Source organism: Megascapheus bottae, chromosome 2 (genome assembly GCF_031878675.1).
Source record: "Megascapheus bottae isolate mThoBot1 chromosome 2, mThoBot2.hap1, whole genome shotgun sequence".
Lineage (NCBI taxonomy): Eukaryota > Metazoa > Chordata > Mammalia > Rodentia > Geomyidae > Megascapheus > Megascapheus bottae.
This window is the reverse complement of record NC_143510.1, coordinates 66,811,241-66,825,844: the sequence shown is the minus strand read 5'-3', so window position 1 is coordinate 66,825,844 and position 14,604 is coordinate 66,811,241. Positions and strand designations below refer to the sequence as shown.

Below are 14,604 nucleotides of genomic sequence, written 5' to 3'. Positions count from 1 at the left end.
TAAGCTTGGATTTTTCTTTTTAATTCATCAACTGCCAAAACTCTCTTCCATTATCAGGAGAGTAGTGGGTTGCTCACTGAGATAGGAGAAGTGGGCAAAAGTCCAAGGTTGTTGGATTTCACAATTTACCTGACTTCAGAAATTTTTTCTTTCACATAGTTGGATCATTCTAGTGATTGTCTATCTACAGAGCCATTATAATGAAACAACTTCTACTCATTCAGTATAGAACATGAGCATGGATATTTCTCTTTTTGCTTTTTTTTCCTTTTAAATGGTTCATTCAAATTCTGAAGGAAAATTTAAGGCAAGTTTTAGGAGAACAAGCTGAGTAACTGAAGACCTGAGTAAGTGACAGAGTATAAGCTGCTTGGCATACTGGATATATGGAAATGCAAATTTGTCTACATTTTTCCTCTGAAAAGGCCAAAGGCTTTTTATAGAGGTTGCCATGCTTTTCGAATTTGTATTTTCGACAGTAGCTTGAAACACTTAGTACTAAATTAGATATCGGAGTCTAGTTCAGAAAACATTTTAGTTTTGTAAATGAAGCAGATGATACAATCAAATTTATGTAAATATGGAACTAAAGTGATATGAAGTAATGGTATAATGATTACTGATTATTTTGTGATGATATGCGTATTTTCTGAAGTGAAATATTTTGTGAATATGAGAAATTGTTTCATAGGTAATGGGCCACAGGAGGGAGCTCTTGGCTTTCTCTTCAGCCATACAAATATTTACACTTGCTACAAGCCCTGATTTATTTATCCATCTCAAATAGCCAGTTCTTCTTCATTAGCAACACTCATGAGGAATCAAACCTCATACTCATTTTCTAAAAATTATGCATCTAAACTTGCTTGAATGAAGTGCTCCAATATTTTATTTCTAAGCGATCAAAAGTCTTGATGCAGTTGGCAGACTAAAAAGACACTGGAAAAAGGTTTGACACGTCATAAATCATAGATCACACTCTTACCGTTTTACAGACGGGAAACCAGACCTAAAGTGGTTTACCTATCTGAGCCAACTCTAACTACATTTACTTTCTTGAAATGTGGCATCTGTAAATACAGTGCTATCTCTGAGCAGAACTACCCATATTGCATACCGAAAAACAATCCATGCTGCTTATCGGAGCTGTGTTGGAAAACACCGAAAAAAAGTTGGAAAACTTGGCTCACAGTCATTATCCCGTAGTGAGCATTTGCATGCCTTCAAATTCTGTCGTCAATCGGATCAGACCCTGATTTTCTTTACTGCGTTGAGATATGATTTGACAGTCCAAATCTGTCCAATGCAATCTCTTACAAGGAACCCATCACCTGTATTCATCACCACCAACCCATTAAGAGTCAGCAGGAGAGTGAACATGGGAAATGAAGGCCAGCCGTCATAAAGACTTCGGTTGTTTGAGATTATAATTAAGGAAAGGATGGGTGGAAATCAGTTAAAAATTTACAAGCTAGTACTCCATGCCAGCATTGCTCCTGTGGATTTCTACCTGTTTTTTTTTTAAATATGCTGTGTGTATGGCCAATACTGCAATGACAGCTCAATTATAGCATTCATCTGTTTCTCAATAAAAGCAATTATTTTTTTAATGTTCATTATCAGCACCACCGAATTCCCAACACGAAGGCATCCTCAGACAGATGCAGCTTACAACCTACATATGCACCAGATATTTTTAAACGAGTAGAATACATAGGTATATAAAACATCTTATCATGTGTATCCATGTATATGTGCATTTCTCCCCATATTCTTCCACTATCATTTTATCTATCCTTACCTTCGAAATGTAGGGGAAGCAATATCTGGATACTTGGACCCTGGTTGCCTGAGTCCTGGGGTACCACAGGCACTGGCAGAAGTGGGGCTGGATTTGGGGGAACCTGACAAAGATACGCTGTCTGAGTCTGAGACGGCCACTTTTTCCTTCTCCTTGTCTGTCTGGTTCACAGTGACCGGGCTGGAGCGCCCTGAGCCTATCTTCGTGGGTTCTCTCAGTTTGGAAGTGGTGGCCCCAGCTGACTTGCTGCTGACATTGGAGTCGATGCTGCTGGTGCTGGACCGGTGACCACCCCTTCCCGGGATGCCACTGGTGCTGGATTTGGAAGGGCGGGGCAGGCTGCGGTACTGCAGGGTGGTTTTGGAGCTCACGTGCACCCCCACATCCTCCTGGTTCTGGGAGCCATCCAGGCTGGTTTTCCTCCCGGTGGGGTTGGATTTCCCACCAATAGCAGCTGACTTGGGGATCTTCCCCAACGTGGCCGACCCACTCGTAATGGTGGCTCCACTGCTCGTGATCAACGTGGACGACCCCACTCCACTGGCTTTCTTAAACCCAAAAGAGCTGGTGGCTGTAGATCTGGCCATGCCCGAGGGGGGCTTTTTCCCCTCATCCCCGCTGCTTTTCCCAGCATCCGAAGGAGACCTTTGTAGGGAAGGTGCCTTCAGGGGGGCTTTCCCTTTCTCTGAAGCTTTGGCATCATCTGTCTTTCCTAAATAAGAACAAAGAGACCAATATATGCATCCGAATATGTTGATGTCATGATAACAGTGTCTAAAGCAACTGGAACGCTTCTTTACATTACTTCAGTCCTTAAGTGATTGTTTTAATTTTCTTTAATCTGAACAAGCACTCACTGAAACCTATTTAGGGAATTAAGTGAATAGTATAAAAATTAGACTGTCAGAGCAAAGAGGATGACAGCATCATGGAGATAAAATGAAAACAGATAATTGTTTTATGTGTGGATGTCTAATGTCTTGCAATACTCTTGCTTTAAAAGGTTTCTGTGGTGAGCAGGACTTTGGCCTAGTAGTAGAGTGTCTGTCTAGCATGCATGAAGACCCAGTTTGATTTCTTGGTACCATATACAGAGAAAAAATCCGAAAGTGGTGCTGTGGCTCAAGTGGTAGAATCCTCACTTTGAGGACTGTCCAAGGACAGTGATCAGGCTCTGAGTTCAAGCCCCAGGAATGGCAAAAAAAAGTTTAAAAAAGGCTCCTGGGCACTGGTAGTTCACACTTGTAATCCTAACTACTCAGAAGTCTGAGATCTGATCTCAAGAACATAGTTGAAAGCCAGTCGAGGCAGGAAAGTCTATGTAACCCTTATCTCCAATTAACCACCAAATGGTAGTTGTAAAGCTGTGGCTCAAAATGGTAGCTCACTAGCCTTCAGCACAAAAGCTTAGGGATAGTGCTCAGGTCCTGAGTTCAAGCCCCTGGATGGACACACACACACACACACACACACACACACACACACACTTACAAAGGGCTACCTGTGGGGTAATCATACTTTCAGTGTTCTGTGATTCTGTGCCACTCATACTTCAGGTGACACTTGAAACATTTTGTAGTCTTAAAGATGTTGCAATTTATTCTATTTCTTTCAGTATTCTGCGTCATGAAGTCTAATTCATAAAAAGCATCTCAAATACACAGCATCTAACCCATTAAATTGGTCTGATTGTTTTAGCACTCAAAATACTGCAAACTTTCATAAACAAGTGAGAAGAAATGAAGGCTTATCGTTTACTCTTCAACCTGACTTTATTTCAGCATGTCCTCAAAGGACCAAAACATACTGAGATATCTAGTAGGCCCAAAATGGAAATGTAGAACCTCAAGTGCTAGAATATTGTGATTTTCTGTGGGCTTATATGATCTGAAGAATGCTTAGATTATAAGGTATTTGGAGTTCAGGTTACAATGCTTTGTTCTCTCTTTTTTTCTTTTTAAATTAGCAAGACACGGTGGCCAGCGCCTGTAATACTAGCTACTTAGAAGAAGCAGATTAGATCAACCATGGTTCAAGGTCACACAGGTAAAAGTAAATAAAGAGCTGGTTGTAGTGTCAATGATCTATATTCCAGGTATATGTGGGAAATATAACTCACAGTATTATGGTTTAGGCCAGTCTCAGCATAAATGAGAGAGTGATTTGCAAAAATAACCAAACCACCATGTGTCAAGGAACAGCGAAGCAAAAGCAACTGCCTGGCAAGCACAAGGCCTTGAGTCTAAACTCTAGCACTACACAATCAAGTGTAAAATAGAGAAGAATTAGATTTAAAGGGAGAACTATTAGATGGATGCCAGTGGCTCATGCCTGTAATCTAGCCTACTCAGGATGTTGAGATGTAAAGATCACTGGGGAAGGAAAGTCTGTGTGAGTCTTATCTCCAATCAACCATCAGAAAAGCCATGAGTAGAGCTGTGATTCAAGTGATAGAATTTAGCAAAAAAAAAAAGAGAGAAAAAGAGAGAGAGATGGGGGAGGGAGGAAGAGAGAGAGGGAAGGAGGAAGAAAAAGAAAGAAGGAAGGAAAGGAAGAAGGAAGGAAGGAAGGAAGGAAGAAAGAAAGGAAGGAAGGGAGGAAGGGAGGGAGGGAGGGAGGGAGGAGGAGGAAGGAAGGAAGGAAGGAAGGAAGGAAGGAAGGAAGGAAGGAAGGAAGGAAGGGAGGAAGGGAGGAAAGAAAGAAAGAAAGAAAGAAAGAAAGAAAGAAAGAAAGAAAGAAAGAAAGAAAGAAAGAAAGAAAGAAAGAGCAAGCTTAAGGCCAGCACCTATGCCCTGAGTTCAAGCCCTAGAGAGAAGAGAGGGAGGAGAAGAAGAGAAAGAGAGAAAGAGAGAGAGAGAGAGAGAGAGAGAGAGAGAGAGAGAGAGAGAGAGAGAGAGAGAGAGAGAGAGAGCCCTGTTATTTGTCAATACAAATCCTGAACAATAAAGCTGCTTTTTCAGAACAGCTACCAAGCAACCAGCCTACCAGGAGTCTTGAGCGCACTTGTACCAGCTTTCTGCCTAGTTGATGCTCCTCCTTGGGCAGACATGCCTCTTCTCCAGGAGCCTGTCTGAGACATGGACGGGGAAGCCTTCTGCCCTGCCTTCTCAGGGTCTTCAGAGAGTACTGAGCAGCCCCCCTTCCACTTGCTGCCACCTCCATCACCATGGCTTTCGAAATCCCCTTCTGTCTTCTTTAGCTCCTCAGGACTGTCCCATGTCTCCTCTGCTGTGCTACGTTTCTCTGTGTCAGTCTTTAACTGGAAAGAAAGGTATTTCAGAAAACGCGAGGAAGGAAAAAAAGTTGTTATGTGTGCATCAGGCCCTGGGATGCAGGTGAAGATTATTGGTTAAAAAAAAAAACACCAGAAAGGCAGCATTTATAGTTCAAAGACCTTCAGAGACAATTCTATGTTTATCTAGACATTCATTTAAATTTCATTAATTGTAGGCACATAATTCTTTCACCTATTAGAGAATCTCAGCATAAAGAGGTACCAAAATCCTAATTCGCCCAGAAAGAAAGAAATTTTCTATGTCACGTGCAACAAGGAAAACAAAGCCATGATAAAAACAACATGATTACTTAATGTCCATTGTTGACTTGCCATTCACATGAGACCCGCTAATTTATTGCAGAGATCAATGTGAACTTAATAAAAGACAACTATTCAAAGTCAAAGTGCTAGAATAACTGATATTAAACAAATTCACCAACTGGAGAGGGAAAGGGATTGCAGTAACATCAGCCTTGAGGGTTAAATCGCAAAGCAGACATCTCTGTATTTGTATTTATTTTTCTCCAGATCTTGAATATATAGACTAGACTAACCAACGTTACCTAGTACAAATTAAGCAAGAAGAAGAGAGTAGGAGCAGAACGGGAACAAAGGAGGAAGGCAGTTGTCACCTGCGTGTTCTTCCTGGAAGGGACAGTGATGTTGGAGTAAGAGCTGACGGAGGAGGTATTCAGGTCATCGGTACTGATGTTGTCCAGAGTGTCACTCAGACCACTGCTCACCGAACTGCTGTCATCCCAACTAAAGGCAAGACAGAGAAACACAGGTCTATCTACACAACATGCTAGGCAACAGCAAGACATACTTCCCCTTTCATTTGTTTCCTAATCTTAGGAGGAAAATGCATGCTCTATTTTGGGAATCTCATGCCTACCTGAGAATAATTTTCCTCAGTGTGCAGAAAGAACAGCAATCAAGGTTCCAGGGGAAATATGTGTGTAAGAAATGAAAGCATGGAGACAGAGAGTGCAGCGTACAAGGAGAGTGCAACGTATCGTTTCAATTTTTTTCTCTCCCCAAAGGAGCAACCTGAAGTCATAGGCATATAAAGCTTCAGGCATAAAAGAACTCATCCTTTGTCCAGAAAAATAAAATTGCTGTGCTTTAGTCAGGAACCTAAAAAAAATCATCCTTTATTCTTTTTTCCTACCCTAGCAATTACTTCCAATAATTGACCCAGCCTAAAATACTGAGGCTTAATTAAGTGATTCTGTCCTTGAGACCATCTCTCATAATCCTGAATAACACAAAATAGTCTCCTATCTGTTTTTCCTACTCAATATGAATCTCCTTCCAAAATCTGGCCGAGAGATTAAAAAAAATTCACATCTGGCCATGACACTATTCTGTTTCTCTTTTGTAAAGCTTTAGATTCTACACGTAAATGTACTTGCCTCACAGGAAGCACAAGGCAATACACTTATGGTATAAGAGAAATATGTAAAATTTGGAACGTATGTGTTCTTGACCTAGACAAGAATAAATAAAATTGGCCCTCATCAATATGCATGTTCAGGCTAGCACAGGCACCTTCATTTAGTCAATGTGTTAAATGATGCAGAAATAATACAGCATAAATAGGTTAACCTGGCAGGAAACAAAGAAGAGGAATGCTACTGTGCTGCCATTGGGTAGACTGCAATCCTCTTACTCACGGACTGGTTCTTGGCTATGACTAATTGGCTATTTTCCTCCTTTGTCAAGTCACTGCATTCACATTAGATACAGTTAATATCTATAGACAGAAGTCAAGCTTCATGAATTGGACAAGGAGATGAAAAATTTGCTGCTAATAGTCTATACCTTGAAGGCAGTATCATAAAAGCATAAGCAAAGTAGAAACAAGTGTCAAATTAATGTACTCTTAGAGCTATTCTGAAAGTCCAAAACAACAGTGTTATCTCTGGATCACACCTGAAATCAACTGCCAAAGCCATTATCAAGAAAAATTGAAATTCATTAACTGTGACATTCACAATGATCTCTTTTCTTATATGTATATATTTCTTGAGTTGATCTATAACACAGTTATCAAAGATCTTGACAGATGCATATTACTATTTGAAAGAAGTGGATATGAGAACTGACCTGTTCTGTTTCCAAACTTATTCTGGAACAATCAAATTATAAAGAAAGTTCACCACATCAATGGAATGGGTGTCATGCATAGGTGAAGAACAAAAAAATGTGCAGTCTAATTAAATTACTCTTCCTGACTGTTGTGACAGATACCTAATAACCTAAGAAGCAACACTATCAGAAGCTATGAACGCTGAATAATCAGGTTTGTCTACAAAGTTCATGACTGCAACAATGCTTCTACCCTTTGGAGGAATTATTATTGGAGTGGAATGGGGTCCACAGTAAGGGGGGACTGGGATAGCTTGTTGGTTAATTCTGCTATAAACCCAAATATCTTTTATAAAATACAACTGTTGCTTTTTTAAGAAGAGAAAAACGGGGTTTTCTAGATTGTATTTAGCCATCTTCTTTAGGTTAAGCTCTGGATCTTTTGATTTACATTACTCATCATGCCCTAGAACTATGTTCTTTCTAGCACCTTATTTTTGAATCTCCCTCTTTGACCCAGTTATCCCTCATATCTGACTAAACTTCAGAACCTGCAGGTCCCAGGTCTAGGATCTTCTCTGCTGGAAAGACTCCTTTTATTTCCATTCAGGAAGAATTAGGTAGGTCTCCACCACTGCCTTAATACTACATAGCTACCTTGAAGACTATTTAACACAAGGTTTTATAGATATACAAAAATGGGGCTAAGTAAGCCAATAGCCTGTCCATATAATATGTATAATATTTTAATGAAATCTATAATATTCAAATATTGAACAAAAACCTTAGATTCGTATTGAGTTTTAGAAGATGACATGGCTGAGGCATCATTTGTTCTTAAATAAGGTTTTAAGGAATATCTCAACAATAATAGAGAATAAAACATTGTGTAACCAAATAGTAAAATTAGACCAAATGGTAAAATTTCTAATGAATAATGTTCAACTGACTATTATAGAAGAGAGGTAACAGACACGGGTATTTCTAATAACAGTTTTTGCTATGCAAATTTTACACTTATGAGCAAGTCACCTTCTATGACACTGCACCTCTTCATTACTCTTCCACCTCAACACACTCACTTCCTGCACATGAATCTTGGCGAGATGCAATGAAATTATGTATAAACCGTAGCACACATTCTATGACATGATAACAACTATTATAAAGACAATGCTAGTAAGTTCAAGTTATTTAACACCAGGGAATTCCTTGAGCCACATGGCAATACTATTTTACACGAAAATCATACCCTACTACTTTCAAAGGAGTGGTTTTCATGTACCTTTCCTTCTTCTGGATTCTAAGGTTTCCTATCTGATTTTCTTTTTGATGCCAGTGCTGAGGATTGAATTCAATGCCTGGCTCCTGTTCTTGAGCTTCTTTCTTTTGTTATCCTATTAGCAGGCAGCCTCTCTCTTCCATATTCCTCCTTTCATCACTTAATACTCATTTCATAAATTCTATCAGTAACTATGTAATCTTATTCAGTGTGATAAACAAACTTAGCTTTTCTCCTGAAGGAATCAGCTTTTACTGAAGAGGACAAAACTTTCAACAACTGAAAATATAAAGTAGTAAGTACTCCTTTAATAGAAGTGAAGGTAAAAATGTATCACTGAACAGAGTTAATATCATATCCTTGGAGAGTTGTCCAACATCTTTATGATAGGATTGTTGTAATAGTGCTTAGAAAGTAAAACACTATATTAAGTAGGACTATGAAAGGATTACATGAGAGCTATATTAAACATTTACACCTATGATATTTACTTTTCATTTTATAACTTCTTAGAAATAGTGTAAATCACTTGAAATTAAGGACATTTATTTATATTTATAGTTATAATATGTTATGTGCTATTAATATTGAAAGTAGCATACTCTTGTTAAGTGAATAAAATATTTATGCTCTTTAAAATTTTAATTCTACTCTGTAAACTTATAGATCAAATTCAAACATGTTGAGAAAATATGTTCAATACATTTATTTGCTAACAACACTTGAAAGAACAAATTTTGATTGATGACATTGCTTTCCTAGTTTTAAACTTCTACGACTTTTATCTCTAGTTTTGTGGCTTCCAGAATCCTCCATATCTAAAATGCAATTAATCCTGTTTATTATGGCATACTCAATTAAGCTAAAAAAAACTTCAGAGAAAATAATTTTAATGAAAAAATTTAGCATAATTAGCTCTGAGTAATAGGTCTCAAGTCTCATCAAAATATCTTCTCATCCTTTCATTTTTAATTGCATTAAGATAAACTAAGAATCCTTGACTATATTCTTCACAAAGGCTAACTCTAGCTCCGTCATGTTACAGATCTAATTCTGCTAAATTGTCCTTAGTTTTCTAAGACATATCCATAACTTATGAGTATGTTGAACCATATAGCTTGCATTTCTACATTGCATTGGATTATGTTAAGAATAAAGCTATTAAAAATTCTCACTCAAGGTCAGGCATAGTGGCTGATGCCTGTAATTCTATCTACTCAGGAGGCTGAGATCTGAGGATCATGGTTCAAAGCCAGCCTGGATACTAAAGTCGCTGAGACTCTTATCTCCAGTTAAACACTAGAAAATGGAAAGTGGTGCTGTGGCTAAAGGGGTACGGTGGTAGCTTGAGCTGAAGAGCTCAGGGACAGCACCCAGGCACAGAGATATTTTAGTTTGGTTGTAATCAGAGTGTCATGTAGGGCTGATAGAAGAAAGTGCATATTCTGTTCCAAAATTGCTAGACAATTTTGCATCCTTAACTCAAGAAATAAAAATTCCAATGCCTCCAAAAGACTTTTCAATGCTTCTCCTTTAAAAAACAAACAAACAAATAAACAACAACAACAACAAAATGGGCATTTAGACTAGCGCCAGTAGCTCACACCTGTAATCCTGGCTACTCAGGAGGTTGAACTCTAAGGATTATGGTTCAAAGTAAACCTGGGCAAAAAAGTCCCATTGAGACTCTTATCTCCAATTAAACAAGAAGTGGCACTGTGGCTCAACATGATACAGCATTAGCCTTGAGCAAAACAGACTCTTAGTTTAAGCCCTATGACCAAGAAAATAAAAAGACATTTATAATTTTGATAAATTTGAAACACAGAACTTCCATAGACCTAGACCTGTTACATCTGGGTATGTTCATCAGAATCAAGGTCAACATATAATAGAAGCAACTACATACTGATAGTTGCTGTAGAACAATGAGTAATGGTCAAATTATCGACATAGTGGCCCATTATTGGATGAATGGAGAAAGGAAATGTAGTATACATATGTAATGGAGATTTACTCAGCAATTAAGAGGAATTAAATTATGTCAGTTGAGGAGAAAAAGTGGAAATTGAGATCACCATGATTAAGTAAATAAGCTAGTCCCAGACTAGTTTTGTCTATTTTCTCTAATCTATGAAAACTGCAATGCACACGATTGAATCTCCATCATTTAACATAAATTCTTGAATTCAAGAAACATTCAATCAACACCAGACTAATAAGCCATTCAGTAATGGCCACCTGCCCAATGGATCTTTATCCCTAATCATCTAATTGGAGTCTGAATTACCCATCATGAAGAGGATATTATGCAGTACGTTAGGTTTCTGAGTTTTATTTCAACTTGCAGTTCAGTTTTCTCGAAAGCACACTGGTTTATGGACAGATCTGGAGCTAGCCACTAATTTCGTACCCTGCCCATTCTTAGTTGAGTTTCTAAATTACAGTTCATATATATTAGCTTTTTCAAACACCTCATTTGGCTTAAAAATTAAATATATTCATCACTTTTATATGATTTAAACACATGCTTTTAAATCAAGCTGTTGTTAATAAATGAGGGAGATAATTTAACTAAAGTATCAATACTAGGATTTGAGACCTAGGAATAGTTTTCAAATATAAATGATATACTAGATATATTTAGAAACAGTCTTGTGTTTAAAAGAAAGCAGAAATATCCATTTACTTCATTTATTTCACAAATGTTTATCATTATTACTATGTATATGCTGGTTCTGGGACTTGAGACCTTGTGCTCAAGGTTAGCATTTTATCACTTAAGATACAGCTCCACTTCTGAGTTATTGTTGGTGTTATATCTCATGGACAGTTTTGACCATAGTGATTTGGACTATGTCCCACAGATTCCAGCCTCCTGAGCAGCAAGGATTATAAGACATCAGCCACCAATGCCTGGCAGAACAGAATTTTACAAATACAAAAATCAAACTTCAGTGATCCATAAGATAATTTCATACAAATTTCTAATTATGCTACTTTCTGCAAAAGAAAAAAAATATCCACAGAGTAAAGTGAAGGAATCATCAAAAATACCCCCACCACATTCTAAGGTTCCTGTTCTTTATCTTTGTGGTTGTTATTTTTAATGTACAATGTGAAGCTATTTCTTTACTCTTTTCCCCCTTATTGTTTATCCCCTTATTGGTGTATGTGACTTTGGTACCTGGTATAATGCATATATGTTTATTTGTTTATGAAATAGGCAAGGAAAAGGGTAAAACAGGATGATGTGACAAAGGACAAAGAATGAACCCATGTAACAGAGATATTCATGAGACAATATATTGGAAATGAACTTTACAACTTGGGGAAGTAGGGGGAGGGAATGTGGGGGAAAATTGGGAAGGGATAACAATGTTCAAGAAGTAATGTACTCACATAATGTAACCCTTTTATTAATTACAATAAAAAAGAAAAAAGTAATGTAATCACTACCTTCGGAATGTAACTGTAACCCCTCTATGGATCATCATGACAATGGAACAAAATTTTAAAAAATTAAAATAAGAGCTTATATTTTCCAATATAATTTAGACATAATAACATGTGCAACAAAAAATAAAACTACTAAAAACTGATTGGGAAGAAGAAGAAAATGAGTTTCAGTAGCAAAATGTTTAATTAATGATTTTTTCTCATGAAAATTAAATAAATGGAAGAGTATATAGGGATTCATTATACTTTTTGAACAGCAAACACAATATACTCCCTGTCAACCACTGAAATATAAATTAAATATTATTTCAGGGTCACTGATAGAAATCAAGGGACTGTGAAAGAAAGACTGATTCAATATTTTCCTGGAAAAATATTTTATTATCATGAAGTAAAGCACAAACTTATGACAGAAGATTTTTCAAGTGGAAAATACTCAAGTATATATTCATATTAATAGATTTTAAGTTAAATAAATAGCTTTAACCTCTAAAATATATAAGGATTTTTACTGTAGATTAAATAAAGTTCCTTCTACCTTTTCTGGTCTTTCCTCCTACTATTGTACTATCTGTCTAATCTGGTAGAGATTTAATACCTGACTTTCTGGCTACTTATATTTACTAATATGCTTCTATCCCTATGGTGTACCTTCTCATAGCAGAGGTCTATGATGGCAAGATAGTTTCTCTCTCTCTAGCTCTCTCTGTCTCTCTCTCTGTCTCTCTTTCTCTCTCTCTCTAGCTCTCTCTCTGTCTCTATTTGTCTGTCTGTCTCTGTCTCTCTCTGTATGTCTCTCTCTCGCTCTTTCTCTCTCTCTAAATATTCAACTTTACTTTGTCCAATGCAGCTTTGAATGGTTACTAAAAAGTAAATAAATGACTCAGTCTAACAGAGCAAAAAAGAATCGCCATCATTTATAATGTGCTTACTCATTTTAATAATTGTGCAAGTAATTATGGATATGATAAAAAATACAGCAAAATGGGAGGGAAATGGGGACTATGACATGAGAAAGGGTATAAATGTATGTGAAGTAATGCACCTTCTAGCTGGTGAATATAATGTAACCCTTCTAATAATTACAATAAAAATACATGAAAAAATACAGCAAAATCAGACAAAAAAGAGAAGGGCCTTATTTAATTTCAATGAAAAAGATGTTTCTTTGAGTTGATCATTCAAAATAGATAGGTAATATGATTTTTCCCAATTCTTTCCATTTCTTTACCAATGGGGCAATGTCATTCTTTCTGATGGAAACATTGGAAACATTGGATTTCATTATGTGTGTGTGTGTATATACATACATATATATATATCACATTTTCTTGATCCTTATTACATGAAGTAAGCAGACTCAAAAAACATAGGCCCCTTATTTTTCCTTATTTGTAATAACTAGAATTTGTCTATTATATTTCTAGCAGAGGATCTCAACAGCTCAGTATTTATGAACATATGACTCTTAGCCATGTATATAAATTTATCTGATTTGAGAATGGGAAGGGGAAGCACAGAAATGTTGAGACAATGGACATGTGTGAACCTAATGCAACACAGATACATGACACTACATTGGAAATGAACTTTACAAGTTGGGGCAGCAGGGGAAATGGGGGTACAGGAAAGTGGGAGTAAACAAGGAAGGGGTAGCACTGTTTGACAAGAAATGTACTCATTTTTATCACTTATGTAACGTTTACCCCTCTGTATATCAACTTTTCAATAAAGTAATTTAAAAATCAAAAAAATTTAAGTGAAAGATGAAGGCTAGGCATCTGTGCAAAACAGAGGAAAGAATAGTTTTGCATATGCAAAAACAAAAATCAAGAAGTTAATAGTACTAGGGCAGTGGGCAAGGGGAAAAGTGCATGTCCCTTTTGAGACTGAACAAGCAAGCAGGATCACCAATATTTGCATGGTTTTATAGGCAGTGGAAACAAACTTGTTTTTTGCAAGTACAAGAGAAATAAAATAGTTTTGCTTTTGCCTCATATGCATGTATCTTAAGCAACTGGTTTGATGAAAGTGTACATATATTGCCAACTGACCATAAGATTCAAATGAGTTAACAACCATCTCAGTATGTCCCCAGACCGCTTCTGTAATATTCTTACTAGCAGAGATTAAATTCAATCTAATTATGAGACAACACCAAACAGTGAGGGAAGTGCTCATTACAGAAGTTAAGGAAACACAAATCTAAGCCTCACAAAGTTCACAGATGTCCCGAACCATGGAGTAGAATATGGATATTAATGGAAACATGGAAAACATTGATTAGAATAACATTTCTGTTCATTGAATCTTTTACTTCTAATATTAATTTTTAATTGCTGGGGCCATAACATATTTATGTGATATGCTGACATTAAAGGAAGCTGTGTAGGTGAATGTGGGAATTTTCTCACTGCTTTTGCAACTTTTTCTTTAAAAAAGTCTTCAAGTAGTCATACGAACGAATAGCTATTTAACAGAGCAGTTTATGAATACAGTGCATCTTGCTCCCATATCAATCCTTTCAAACACTCATCCTTCACAATCTACCTTAAATAGTTCTCATCAGAAAAATAACAGTAGTAAATCATTCAAAACATAATTTGTGTATTAAAATGTATGAGAGATAAGAAAATAAACATGGGGAGTTCAAGGGAGACTTTAGGTTGACTTCAGGTTTTGATAAAGAGTTAT

The 14,604-nt window shown here is 36.9% G+C and overlaps 1 protein-coding gene across 1 annotated transcript in view; it reads right to left on the bottom strand.

Annotated features, from left to right (window-relative positions):
- Nav3 (neuron navigator 3) overlaps nucleotides 1–14,604 on the bottom strand; it is a 253,484-nt gene that overhangs the window by 65,309 nt on the left and 173,571 nt on the right. Inside the window, exons 13-15 of the mRNA XM_090328294.1 lie at nucleotides 5,711–5,840; nucleotides 4,787–5,060; nucleotides 1,802–2,513 (exon numbers count right to left, since the gene is read on the bottom strand). Coding sequence (XP_090184420.1) covers nucleotides 1,802–2,513; nucleotides 4,787–5,060; nucleotides 5,711–5,840 — 1,116 coding nt within the window. The remainder of the gene's footprint in view (nucleotides 1–1,801; nucleotides 2,514–4,786; nucleotides 5,061–5,710; nucleotides 5,841–14,604) is intronic.